This window comes from Polyodon spathula, chromosome 41 (genome assembly GCF_017654505.1).
Source record: "Polyodon spathula isolate WHYD16114869_AA chromosome 41, ASM1765450v1, whole genome shotgun sequence".
Taxonomy (NCBI): Eukaryota; Metazoa; Chordata; class Actinopteri; order Acipenseriformes; family Polyodontidae; genus Polyodon; species Polyodon spathula.
Window position 1 is genome coordinate 844852 of NC_054574.1, and position 13718 is coordinate 858569.

General features: G+C 36.3%; 3 protein-coding genes across 3 annotated transcripts; all 3 read right to left on the minus strand.

The window, feature by feature from the left end:
- Positions 1 to 2226: 2226 nt before the first annotated feature.
- On the minus strand, positions 2227 to 3757 carry LOC121305096 (claudin-4-like). The gene has a single exon (XM_041236635.1). It carries the CDS (start codon positions 3695 to 3697, stop codon positions 3038 to 3040), a length of 660 nt encoding a protein of 219 aa, XP_041092569.1. The 5' UTR covers positions 3698 to 3757; the 3' UTR covers positions 2227 to 3037.
- Positions 3758 to 6365: 2608 nt separating this feature from the next.
- Positions 6366 to 7846, minus strand: LOC121305097 (claudin-like protein ZF-A89). The gene has a single exon (XM_041236636.1). The coding sequence runs from the start codon at positions 7143 to 7145 to the stop codon at positions 6510 to 6512; it is 636 nt and encodes a 211-aa protein (XP_041092570.1). The 5' UTR covers positions 7146 to 7846; the 3' UTR covers positions 6366 to 6509.
- Positions 7847 to 10452: 2606 nt separating this feature from the next.
- On the minus strand, positions 10453 to 13273 carry LOC121305042 (claudin-4-like). Its single transcript, XM_041236553.1, has one exon. It carries the CDS (start codon positions 12270 to 12272, stop codon positions 11625 to 11627), a length of 648 nt encoding a protein of 215 aa, XP_041092487.1. The 5' UTR covers positions 12273 to 13273; the 3' UTR covers positions 10453 to 11624.
- Positions 13274 to 13718: the final 445 nt, after the last annotated feature.

A 13718-nucleotide genomic window follows, 5' to 3' on the forward strand; every position in this document is an offset into this window, starting at 1 on the left:
TCAACTGTTTCTTCCTGACTGACTGTGTGCATTTCATTTTGAGATGATTAATACATGCTGAATATGCAAGACAAATGTATTGCAGTTTACTTTCTTCAAAACTACCCCCCTCTCTGGTATACATTGTAAATAATCATGTTAACATAACTTGATTTCTATAGTTTCTTTTAACAGCAGGCAGCAACAAACAGTATAAGCCCCTGTTTATTCAAAGATTTCTTTTTACTTCAGTGTGGAGTTTGCACCATTGCTATTCCTTGGAATCCCACTAGATGTCACTAGAACTCAATTTAATCATCTCCACACAGTAAATAAGCCGGAATATGTGCAGTACTGGGATGTCCTCTTTAGTTTTCATGGGTTTGCAGCACAGTTCTGTCCGCTAGCTGTATAACAAGTCTGGTAAATCATCAGTGTGCTGTTCTCATTACAGTGTTTATGTTGGATCACAACATATTCTCACATAATCCTAAGCAATTTTGGAAAAAGACATACTTTCTGTAAACCATGCAGGACTGATTGTAACGGTGGGACAGGTGTGTAAGAATGACAATGTCTGTGGTAAGCACGAGAGATCACAAAAACACCAACAAAGCAAGTGGAGCTCAGAAAACCAGCGAGTCAAAAACAACTTTCCTTGCCAAAGGAGTCACGGAAATCAAGAATGTTGCATATGCAGAGAGCTTTACATGTTGTGACTAGTTCAGCGAATCTGTAGTACATCTGTTCCCAGACTCACACATTACAAAGAATTCTGCAGGAAAGTCTAAAAGTCACACACAGTGAAATATAAGTGTTTCTATTGCAATTTCAGCATCAGCATTGCTTTAGAAATTCAGATTGATTAATAATGTGTTTATAAACAGCAACAGTGTGTTCATTTCTTGTTTTTTCCTTGTTATAAAGTAGATGTCATAGCTCCTCCTTTGATGACGAGTCAATGTGCAGTACCAAACTCAGCCTTTAGGTGTGCTGTGTTACAAAAATAACAACAACAACTGGACCTGTTAACAAAGTATTGGCTGCTGCCACCTGCAACTATAGCGCTAATTTGATTGTGAAGAATTTCATGTTTTTTTTTAATCTGTTTGATATGTTTCCTTTTTAAAAGCAATCAGAAAGAAGTAACGTGGAATAGCTAAAGTTTTTTTTTTTCTCATGTAGGTATTCACTTCACTTTAGGCGTTAAGATTTCGGTTTACAAAAGCCCCATATTTTGCAGTGTTGACAGGTATGGTTAAAGGACATTTAACATAATATTTATGTTTATTTTGATCACAAAGCAGTTTATTAATTCAGATGCAGTAACTTGTTTAAAACTGTAAACCCTGGATAATGAACAATATAACCTCTTTTTTATTTCTTTATTCAGAATTAAACATCAATCACATGCAATTTGAAAGACATCTTGTTCAATTGTTAGAAAACATAACTGAAACGCGACACTGTAAAGTACATAAGGATACTACTCTAGTGTATAAATACTGCTGCATGAGATTCATGTTGATCGCTTTCACATAACAGTGCAAACATGTCGACAGACATGCCCGCAGGCCAGATCTAACTTGAAGAAGTTTCTGTTGGTCATATTCAGCACACGCCCCTGATTCTGCAATTAAACGCGTTTCCATTTTGTAAGGGCTGCCGTTAAAAATTTTTTTAAATTTTTTTTAAAAAATCCCACTGTCTCCTATTTTTTAAACATTTTTATTCCTGAACAGTTAGAAATTCTCGTTTTAATCTTGCCTTCCTAGTTTTATGGTCGCTGTCTATTAGAGTAAGTTGCAGAAAATGTGTGGTTTTGTACTAGTTGTGATATAATCTGGTCAACTGATAACACAAAACAAACATGATATAATTTGCTTTAGAATAACTGGGCTCATCTTTAAAATCTTGTTTTAAGGTTCTAAAATACCACCACCAGAAGGAAAAATCTAATGACCAAATTAATTTACTTTTTGTGTTTTCCAGGCTATTATACTGGTACTACATTAGGGGCTAAAGAACAGATTTTTTCTTTTTTCTTTGTAAAAACTGTTACTATTTTTAATTTTGCAACATTTTAAAACAGTCACAAACACACACACACACACACACACACACACACACACACACACACACACACACACACACACAATGAAATATGGTTACAAGGATTAATAGACAATATTAATCAGTTTTTTTTTTTTAAACAGATGTCATTCAAAAATAGGAGTATTCATATTTAATATGTACGCATTCAGAAAAAAAAACCAAACATGTTAGAATTTACAGTTTAAACAATATATTGGATGGTTACTGCAACTCCTAAGTTACTTTGAACATTCACACAACAACTACTGTTTAAATTATAGCTTATTTTATTACAATTGAGTGGCGTTTTTTAGTTTTCTTAGATGAAACACAGTTGTTTAGTACATTTGATTGGATATACCTGTTGGAAATGCTCACTGAATTTCTTTTACAAATATAAAAAAAAATCTGTTCTTTTGTTTAGCTGCTTAGCTTAGTTTTCTGTCATGAAAAGAGATATTTCCAAGCACAATACTACACAGAAAAAAACAAAAAACAAAAACAATAGGCATGAAAAAGTGGGAGGTAGATAGATCACCGTCAGGAATTACCAGAAACTTGAATCCCACTATAACGTGAAAAGTTTTCAGCCCACCTGCTTAGCAAAATAAGGTGTGTCAGTGACCTCAGTCAGTCTTTGAGCAATAATAGGACCTTGTTACATTAAAAGTAAGAATGGCTGTAACCAGGTGCATGTACATCATGGGCTAAATTCTTTAGCATGCTTTTTTTTCATATAGTAAAAACATACCCAATTAAGTTACCAACCCAGAAATAAACAACTGATATTTATTTTAGGTGCTTGTGATTAGTCTAAAATGGTTTATTATTCAGGTCAGATATACAAATGATGTTTGTTTTTTTCTTTCAGAGAAACTGACGATTTGGAGTAAACAGCTTTGAGAATTCAGCCTTGCGTGTTTCTCTGGCATCTAGATATACAAAATCAACTATCTTCAGAGTTTTATACAAATGCCTTCTCTACAGCTGCAGGTCTTGGTGCAGAATATTTTGCGGAGTAGGACCTGCCATCCCTGGGCGGACAGGAGCAGCAGAGCAGACCTCCTCCAAGGATCAGAAGACCAGCAGCACCCCATCCAATGTACAAAGAAGCGCCAAGCTCCCTTCTTTGGGCATCAGTGAGCAAAGGGTTGTAGAAGTCCCGGATGATGGTGTTGGCAGACCAGCAGACAGGGATCATGGTGAGGACTCCCGCAATGATGAAGATGATGCCTGAGACAATGCAGATCTTGGCTTTGGTAGATTCGTCCTCCATGCAGTTGGTGCACTTTCCTCCAACGATGGATAGCAGGAGAGCAAAAAGGGACACCAAAAGAGCAATCACAACCAAGGCTCGAGCTGCCTGGAGATCCTGAGGGAGAGCCAGCATGGAGTCGTAGACCTTGCATTGCATCTGCCCGGTGCTCTGCACCACACAGTTCATCCAGAGACCCTCCCAGATGACCTGAGATGTCACAATGTTGCTGCCAATAAAAGCCGTCACCTTCCACATGGGCAGAGCACAGATGATAATAGTTCCAATCCATCCGATTACGGCTAGGGCAATGCCCAGAATCTGAATCCCAACAGATGCCATCAAAATGCTTCTTGGTTTTACTTTCATAAATCTAGTACAAAGAATTGTAAAAGTGTATTTCCCCTTAAGAAGTTACCTCAAAAGTGTTCTTTGAGGACATGCAAGCTGGTAGATATATGCCTTCCTGAAGGGTGGGGTTTTCTCTTTCCATACCCATGACCCGCTGCTTGATAAATATACCAGCCCAACTGGTTTTCTTCCATGTTGAGCAAAATAAGGGGATAGGGGTAACCCTGGTCAGTCCTTGAAAAATGCTATTTATTTGCCAAAACATAAAGTCGCCGCATTCAACTGAAAGCTATAATAGTTACAACCAGGTTCATATACATCACACGTTTCTCTAAATAAATGTGAATAACAGTGCCCCACAATCCTGTGTCATTCACACTCAAGTATAACGGGTTGGTGTCTGGTTTCTTATTCTTTCTACAGTTCAGCCTGTCAGCAAGTACTCTTTGTATAGATTGCACAACACGCTGTGCCCTTTCAAGGGTGTTCTGGGGCCGATTCGAAGACTCAGCTGAGAAAAGGTTTCATTAACTGAAAACTTGGTTTAATTCATCAGAATGGTCTTTAAAAAAAAATCCTACACAAGACATTCCTTCAAACACCCCATCATTTATTTATTTATTTATTTTATGAATAGAGCCTTGAGTGACTCAACTCTAATACGTTCACGATAAGACAGAGGATTACACCAATGTGATAAATGCAATCAGTCTTGTCTAATTAAAACATGCATGAACTCTGACAAAAGAGGTCGGCTTTAGTAAATGCTTGAAGCCCCTTTCAGAGATACAAAAGCAAACAATTTCAGATAAGCGCTGAATGTTTGTTGTAGAAATGTTATCACAGGGGTTTCTTTTTGGAGATGCAGGACTGAGGGGTGATGTTTGTTTCTACTCTGTTTTAAGCTGTTTAATTGGTCCCATTAAACATCCATCCAGAAAGTAGTTCTTATATATATATAAGGTCCTGACCCCTTCTCTGCTTTGTTCCACCTGTTACCTGTATTTCTCAACTGAACTTTCTGCCAGGTCTCAATCAGTTCCTGATTTAATGATATCTACAAAATCTGCACGCCCCTGAAGAAAGACAACAAGTTGATTATCTGTGCAAATGTCTGTTACTTTAGAAGTGCTTCCCATGGTCTTTTTTATTTTCAAGATATTTACTCAGGTAAGTCATTCAAATAAAAAAAAAATCCAGTTAAAAGCCTGTTTTCTTTAAAAGATTTGGCACCCACTTATGCTGCAGTGTAAAATTACACACACACACACACACACACACACACACACACATATATATATATATATATATATATATATATATATATATATATATATATATATATATTTAATTCTTAGACTAAATTAAATTATCTTAGTTAGGTTCAGAAGAAAGTAGAGACATTTAGTAAGGTAGTTAAACAACATTTACACACATTTGCTATGCAAAACAAATGCAGAAAGAAAAACAGATGTTGTTTCTTCATTTTTTTTTATTTTAAAGTTCAGCATGTGTTTTAACTGCACAACAACATAATTTGGGCTAAAAAAAAATATTTCAAAAATACACACTTAAAATAAAATACAAATATTTTTACTGCAAAGTTTTACAAGAAGAAAACAGACATTTTGTTTCTAATGAACGCCCTGTGACAATCGCGGAAATTTAAGATTCGCAGCAGTGTCAAGGGTAAAGTATGGTATTTCGCGGAATGTGCACAGACATCTTATAAATTACTTGTACAGATTTTTTTTTTTAAACAGCAAATATACAGATAAATGCACTGACATTAAAATCAACATCAAAGTTATTAAAGCACTTTACAATAGCTTGTGAAACGGTGTTGTAATTAACAGCCTGTATAGGTAAAGCCTATATGCAAGGAAAGCTTTCAGTTCTAGTACTTCAGGTGCATGTTTATGTCTTGCAAAATAAATACAATGTGTAACCCATACTGATCTTGGGCATCAGTCGACTCGTCAGTGTCACCACTGACAAGCAACCAGACTGGTTTACCAATCCTTGCGATATTCGGCAACTTTAGGTGTTCACGTCTCAGGTGGGCTGATGAAAGAATCGCTCCACCATTTGCTACACTCTTGTCTGAAGAATTTCCGTAACTTGGTTGTCCAATTTTTCCAAAGGAATGTTTGCGCAAACAAACGCCTCTGTCAGGTCAAAATTGAATAAGTGGACTTTTGGAACATGGAAGTCACCGTGTTTTGTTTCTTTGCAAATAAAGCAGTCTCAGTACTACTCTGTTTTTCCGCCTAGCTTTTTCGGTGAATATTTGCTGTTGACGAGTTTCTAGAGTGATCTAAAGTAACGTTGCAGGGCATACAGAAGAGCTTACCTCCAAAGTTGTGTAAACTCTTGCTGCAGGCACATTTTCAGCCTTTTTAGAGACAGCCATGTTGTTGTTTACAGGGTCAGCACTGTGTATGGCGAATATTACAAGCAGGCACATAGCAGAGCTGTAGTTTCGTTAACGTGATTTTTTAATTTTTTTTGTATGAAATACAAATGATTATGAAATTATTCTTTTTTCTTAAGCCCCTGAAAACGCGATTTTCACAGGGTCTTATAATAGAATTTAAGATGGTATATTTAAGATGGTATATTTAAGATGGTATATTTAAGATGGTATGGTATAAAAGCACCCAATTAAGTTACCAACCAAGAAATAAGGTGCTGGTGATTAGTCTAAAATGGTTTATTGTTCAGTTTAGAAATACAAATGATTTTTTTTTCTTTCTTTCTTTTGAGAATTCAGCCTTGCATGTTTCCCTGGCATGTAGATATAAAAAAAAATCAAGTATCTTAGAGAGTTTTATACAAATGTCTTCTCTACAGATGCAGGTCTTGGTGCAGAATATTTTGCGGAGTAGGACCTGCCATCCCTGGGCGGACAGGAGCAGCAGAGCAGACCTCCTCCAAGGATCAGAAGACCAGCAGCACCCCATCCAATGTACAATGAAGCGCCAAGCTCCCTTCTTTGGGCATCATTAAGCAAAGGGTTGTAGAAGTCCCTGATGATTGTGTTGGCAGACCAGCAGACAGGGACCAAGGTCAGGATTCCAGCAATGATCAAGATGATGCCTGAGATAATGCAGAGCCTGGCTTTCAAAGACTCGCCCTCCAAGCAGTTAGTGCACTTTCCTGCAGCAATGGACATTGTGAGACCTACGATGGCCACCAAAATAGCAATCACAACCATGATCTGGCCTGCCTGGAGATCTCGGGGGAGAGCCAGCAAGGAGTCGTAGGGATCACACTGCATCTGCCCGGTGCTCTGCACCACACAGGTCATCCAGAGACCCTCCCAGAAGATCTGAGATGTCACAATGTTGCTGCCAATAAAAGCCGTCACCTTCCACATGGGCAGAGCACAGATGATAATAGTTCCAATACATCCAATCACAGCTAGGGCAATGCCCAGAACCTGAAGGCCAACAGATGCCATCATAAAACGTCTTGCTCTTTTTAATTTTCATAAATCCGATGTGGACGTGCTTGTAGGAGTGAGTTCTCTGAGGTGATGTGAGCTATGAGTTATGATGATATATGCTCTCACAAGAAAGTACCTGCTACAAATACCACCAGTCAAACAGGTTTCTGTTTTTTCAATGCGATCAACCCTTAACATCCCAGAATCTTTTCCCACGTGTAGTAGAACACAAATAAACCATGTATCCTAATTATTTACTTCAAACACTTAGTTAAAAAAATATAGAAGACTAATTAAAGTAAACAATTTCTTCAATGCCTTCTTGTCAGTGTTATGTACACTGATGAAGGAAGCAGCCAAAAAATCACCATATCCGCCCAGCATCGATGTTGAAGCATGGGGTGAAACTAGACTCACCCAAATTAATGGCATGGACGAACCAGATTCACTCAGCACCAGTTTTGTAGCATTAGACTCGCCCGGGCTAGCCCAGAAATTCAGTGAAAACTGTAGAAAAAGCAGGTTTCGCCCATTCATACTGAATGTTTCATTATTTTTGAGTTGTGTTTTGATTGTTTTAAAAGGACATCTCAATTATTGTACTGAGAGTTCACCTTTTAAAAATACATTACTGAAAATGTATTATAATGTGTAAATAATCACATGGAAAAAATATAATGAACCACATGAGCACATGAGCACATCTCAACATAATCCCAACAGTGCTTCGGGCAGCATGCTAATAGCGTTTGGTACCTTGTGCACACATTCTGAATGGAAGAAGAAAATTATATATATATATATATATATATATATATATATATATATATATATATATATATATATATATATATATATATTTAAGCTGATTTTGCTGTTTATTATGTTTGTGTTAAGTTTGTTTTTAGGTGTGTATCCCTTTAAAAAGGACAGCCTGTTTTTTAATTACTGATCATTTATGCGCACAGCAGCACAAAGGAATAGCCCCTAGAAAGTGTCCTGAGGGCATTAGGTGATTGTTAATGGTTAGGTTTAGGGTTAGGTATTCGGTTAAGGTTAGGTGTTAGGGCTGGGATTGCTTAAGGTTAGGGTTGGGGTTGGGTTAGGGTCAGGGTGGGATGATTTCGTGGAGTTGCCGAGCTCTGGAAGTGAAAGGTGGGAGTGCTTGGCAAATGCCCTAGATCAGTGGTTCCCAATCCCAATCCTGGGGACATAATGTGTCTCCTGGTTTTCATTCCAGCTGAGCTCTCAATTACCTTTAATTGAACTGATCATTTGCTTAATTAGACCTTTTTAATTGATTTCAGCTCTTAAACAGTTGCAGAGTTCAAGTTACTTATAAAATAATACAGCTCACTTGAAATATGCAGCTGTTAAGAGCTGAAAACAATTAAAGCAGACATAGTGGGTCCATTGGACTGGTTTGGGAACCACTGCCCTGGATCATCTGATGCCCTCAGGACACTGAATCTTAGCTATTGAATGTTTTAAATAACAATGATTGGTATGTATAGGGCTTGTTGTAAAATTAAATTGATTATACTGTGTTTCTAATTTTAGCAGTATTAGCAATAAAGAGTATGTCTCTGCAAGCCTACTTGATTTTTTTTAAATCCTGTGACATGGAAATTATTACCGATAGCAAACGATACCGAGATCATATCAAAATATCCATATTGATGCCCACCTCGAAACTTAACCAATATGCTAAGTAAGGTCATTCATACAAGTACTCATTGCAAAATACCAGAACCAAGAAGCATCTCCCATATGCAATTCAGATGCTTAATGTCATGAATCACTCTTGGAGTGTCAGATGTATACATTAAAGAATCCATTCTCTTCAACACCACCTGTGCTGTATTGCAAACTGTCCAGTCCAGTCCAGACCCCTTCAGGTAAGATTCAGGCCAACATTGTGTTATTAATTAGTCACTGAAATGTAATTAAAAAATAATGTATGCTTCCACTTTACTAGTTTCCAAAAAATAAGTCAGGCTCTTGTAGAAACCTTTCTAAAAGTTCCAAACTTCTATTCCAAGTTGTTTCTCACAGTTTTTTACACTTAAAATAAACACTTATTTTGAGCACCCGCGGTAAATAAATGTAATTCTTTCTAAAGCTGTAAAATATTTCCCTGCTTTTTCTTATTTGCAGATATTTACCCACTAGCAGTTAAATGTACCTGATATACAAATCAGTCAGTAAATCCATGTGTTAGTGGCACATTTTACCATAACGAAGCATTGTATTTTAGCGTTTTTTTTTGTCATTTGCAGAGTACAAAGTAGCAAAGCAGGTGAAAGCACACAATTAGGCACAAACAAAAAGGCAGGAGAAGGTAGAAACCCGCGGGGCTCACCTCGAACATGGCAAAGTGCGTTTTTGGAAAAGATAAGGCAAAGTGTTTAGGATTTATAATGGGAAATGGTACAGCAAAACTGTTGATTTCCAAAGGCTTTGTTAGATACACCGATACCTACCACTAAACCCAGGGTGAGATCACACTGTTTCCACGGGCGTTGTTGAGAAGGAACGCTGGTATAAAAAAAAAAAAAAAGGACGAGAGAACGAACCCAGGAAGCTTTAAAGACTGCAAAAAAAAAAAAAAAGAAAAAAAAACAGTATTCTTTTGATTTTTTTTTTTTTAGATCTTTCATTAGCGGTTCTCTTAAGTTTAATTTAATTTAACCCAACTGAATACCAGTGTTGGTAGGAGGGGAGGGTTTTTTCTTGAAATTATTTTGGTGATCTTTAAAGGAACGTTAATTTATTTCAAAAAGAAGAAGAAATTTATAAAGAAACGTCTGAACAGAAAGCCTGTGGAATTATGAAGATTTTGTGAAAGTAATAAAAAGAAAATAATAGAACTTTCTAAAAACTCAATACTGCCTCATTTTAGCGTTTGGCTGGAAGTCAAACAAATTAGCAAGGAGCGAAGTGAGGTCCCAGCAGGAAATGTTTACAAAACAATAACTTGCTTACTCCCCAGTCCCTCCGTTGACAAAAACGCTTTTATTTGCAATTTGACCAAACTTTGACTCTCATTGTTGGTTGTTAAACAGTCCCTTGAATTGGCATCTGTTCGAGGAAAATTTCCTCCATAAAATTTACTGAATTCTGATGGAGGTCTACCTTTGTATTATATAATATATATATACTTATATATATATATATATATATATATATATATATATATATATATATATATATATATATATATATATATATATATATATATATATATATATATATAAAACCAATGTATATATGTATATATATATATATAAACCAAAAGCTGAAAGAAAATAAAAAAATGTTTTTGTTTGTTCTGTTGTTTTTTTATTTGAAAATTCACCATTTCTGTAACATTCAAAACTTTCCATTAAGGGTTGTTTCAGAACTATGTTTTAAACACATTACTGGAAAAAATGCTTCATTTACTTATATTCCATATATTATTTAACCACAGTGATAGCAATAATTATCAATGCTCGTTCCCTAGTACAGTACCACCTTGATATGATACTAAATTATATCAATCTTGTTGTTAGTTAGGCACTGCAACGAGACCCAGTTCTTTTAGCCAGTAACACTTTGTCTTCTTTGTTCAGTTGTTAAAGGATTTGTATTTGTGTTAGCCAGTCAGAATCAGTTATAACTCAACATTAATCAAACAATTAAAATGTCATTCCAGTTTGAATTGACACTTGTTAGTTTTGATGTCAGAATACTATGGTACAGCTCTGGCCAAAAGTTTAGCATCACCTAGAATTTTAGGTTTCAGACATAATTTAAATAACTATAATGAACATAATCTAGATATTTTATTGAATATCATGCAATCAAAGAAACTACAAAATTATATTGCAAAAGTCTAATCGTAGTACAGTATTTCATGTTAGATTTTTTTCAGTTTTTGTCAAGTTTTTGGTAAGTGTACAGAGAACTACAAAGCAGTATGTAATTCAATATGTTAACATAACATTATTCAGCAAGTTTCATTGGACTTTATGAAGCAAAAACAGTTAATTCTACAGGGTAATGCAAACCCTTTGGCCATAGCTGTATGTTTTTTGGTGTATATATTCACTTGATTTCTTCTTTTCTTGAATTTCTATGTACTGTATATAACATTTTAAAATACAATATTTCTTTATCAATTGTATTCCAGCTTCTGTGGAGCTACACAACGAAATGCCCAGCATTTTCAGAACGTTGTTTTAGAACAAGACAATCACACAGACTGTATGCAGTATTTTTGTTCAACCTCCCTGTAGTGGATTGATTGGGGTCAAATGAATAATTAGGCGCTTGCTGAAACAAAGCCCTATAATAGAAAGTAATGGAAGAGCCTAGGTTACCGACCCCAACCCCTTTATCTTATCCAAGTAAAATACAGTTATAGACATGCAAAGTGAGAGGTAGACTGAAAAAGATAACCATCAGGAATAAAAGAAACTACAACTAAAAATAAAAGAACCTTCCTTCTTCAGCTTAAGGTAAGTTGTATACATATGCCTTGCTTGCAGCTGTAGATCTGGCAGCAGAATATTTAGCAGAGTAGGGCTGGTTATCCCGAGGGGGGCAGCTGCTGCAGAGCAAACCTCCTCCGATAATCAGAAGAACAGCAGAACCCCATCCAATGTACAATGAAGCGCCCAGCTCCCTTCTTTGGGCATCGTGAATCAAAGGGTTGTAGAACTCCTGGATGATGGTGACAGAAGACCAGCAGACAGGGACCAAGGTCAGGACTCCAGCAATGATTAAGATGATGCCTGAGACAATGCAGATTTTGGCTTTGACAGACTCGTCCTTCAGGCAGTTAGTGCACTTTCCTCCAACAAAGGACATCGCGAGACCTATGGTGGCAACGAAAATAGAAACCACAACCATGATTTCGCCTGCCTGGAGATCTGGAGGGAGATCCAGCACACTGTCGTAAGTGTCGCACACCATTCCTCCAGTGCTCTGCACCACACAGGTCATCCAGGGACCCTCCCAGAAGACCTCAGATGAAATAAGGTTGCTGCCGATGAAAGCCGTCACCTTCCACATGGGCAGAGCACAGATTACAAATGTTCCAACCCATCCAATCACAGCTAGGATAATGCCCAAAATCTGAAGGCCAAAAGATGCCATCATAAAACGTCTTGCTCTTTTTTTTATATATATATATAAATCCAGCGTGGACGTGCTTGTAGGAATGAGTTCTTTGAGATGATGTGAGCATGGCTTATGTGCTTATGTTAAAGGTGATGTATGTTTTCACAACAGGGTTATACCTAGCTACAAATACCACCGGCTAAACAGGTTTTAGTTTTTTGAATGTACAATAAGGTCAACCCTTAACATCCAAGAATCTTTTACCAAGTGCAATAGATGACCAAGAAACCATGTGTCCTCATTCCCTACTGCAAACAATGTGTTCAGTGCCTTCTCGTCAGTGTTATGTACACAGATGAAGGAAGCAGCCAAAACTTTTTTTTTTTTTATCAATTATTTTTTATTAATTTTCCAATATTCTCCCAATTTTGCAAAGTCCAGTTATTATTCAAACCCAGCTCACCGCTGCAAGCCCTGAACTAACTCGGGAGAGACGAGCACTCGCGTCCTCTGAAACGAGTGCCGTCAGCCATCTGTTTTTTTTCACTCTGCAAGCCTGCTGTGCAGCCATATCTAGAACATACAGCGTCAGAGGACCACGCTGTTCTGAACTGCGTACAGGCTGGCCTGCAGGGTTTATTTAAAGCTTTGAATCAGACCTAGTTAAACTACTTTTAAAGTCTCGTGAATGCACTGCCCTAGACATTAGTTTTCTTAACTTCTAGAACACTTTTGAAATACTAAAAGCAGCATAAGAAATCCAATAACAAACATCTAAAAGTACTTTGCAATGTCACTGCATTTATACAATTTCCTTTTGCATTTAAAAAACGTCTACGTAATCAGTCTGAAACACTTTTTAAATTAAAGGTGGAATTCCTAGAAAATGTCATTAGAAATTATTACATTACACTAGTGTCATATATCAATGTTTGTTTCAGGCTAAAGTATTTTGATGCTTAACTTTGACATCTAATTAGTGACTGACCAATAAAACTACTGTTTGTTTACCAACTTCCTTGTTCTTCACCAATTTATAAACCAATACAAAATAATAATAATAATAATAATAATAATAATAATAATAATAATAATAATAATAATAATAATAATAATAATAATAAAAATAAAGTCTTGTGTTATTTGCAAAACATTACTACTGCAAAAACTTTAAAAGTCTGTTTAAAGAATAAAAATGGGATTGATAATCACTAATGTAGTGGTCTGATGCATGATGAACAGTTTTAGCTATTATTTTTTATTAGTTTATAAACAGGTTACTGTTTTTAAAAAGATATGATAGTAAGTAAGATGTTAACAGCTAGTAAACTAACGAAAGTGCCAGTGGATATAAAACAAAAGAACACAGTCCTGTGTTAAGAGAGAGTAGCAAAACCCGTCTGGGTGTGTTCTGCTAAAAAAAACAGTAAGAAGAGAAGGAAAAGAAGCCTCTCATTTGTTTATAGTTCTGTTTGTTTTGTGAGA

What these genes read in the sequence shown, in the direction of transcription:
- LOC121305096 (XM_041236635.1), bottom strand. Translation starts at nt 3,697, where the DNA reads ATGAAAGTAAAACCAAGAAGCATTTTGATGGCATCTGTTGGGATTCAG.
- LOC121305097 (XM_041236636.1), bottom strand. Translation starts at nt 7,145, where the DNA reads ATGATGGCATCTGTTGGCCTTCAGGTTCTGGGCATTGCCCTAGCTGTG.
- LOC121305042 (XM_041236553.1), bottom strand. Translation starts at nt 12,272, where the DNA reads ATGATGGCATCTTTTGGCCTTCAGATTTTGGGCATTATCCTAGCTGTG.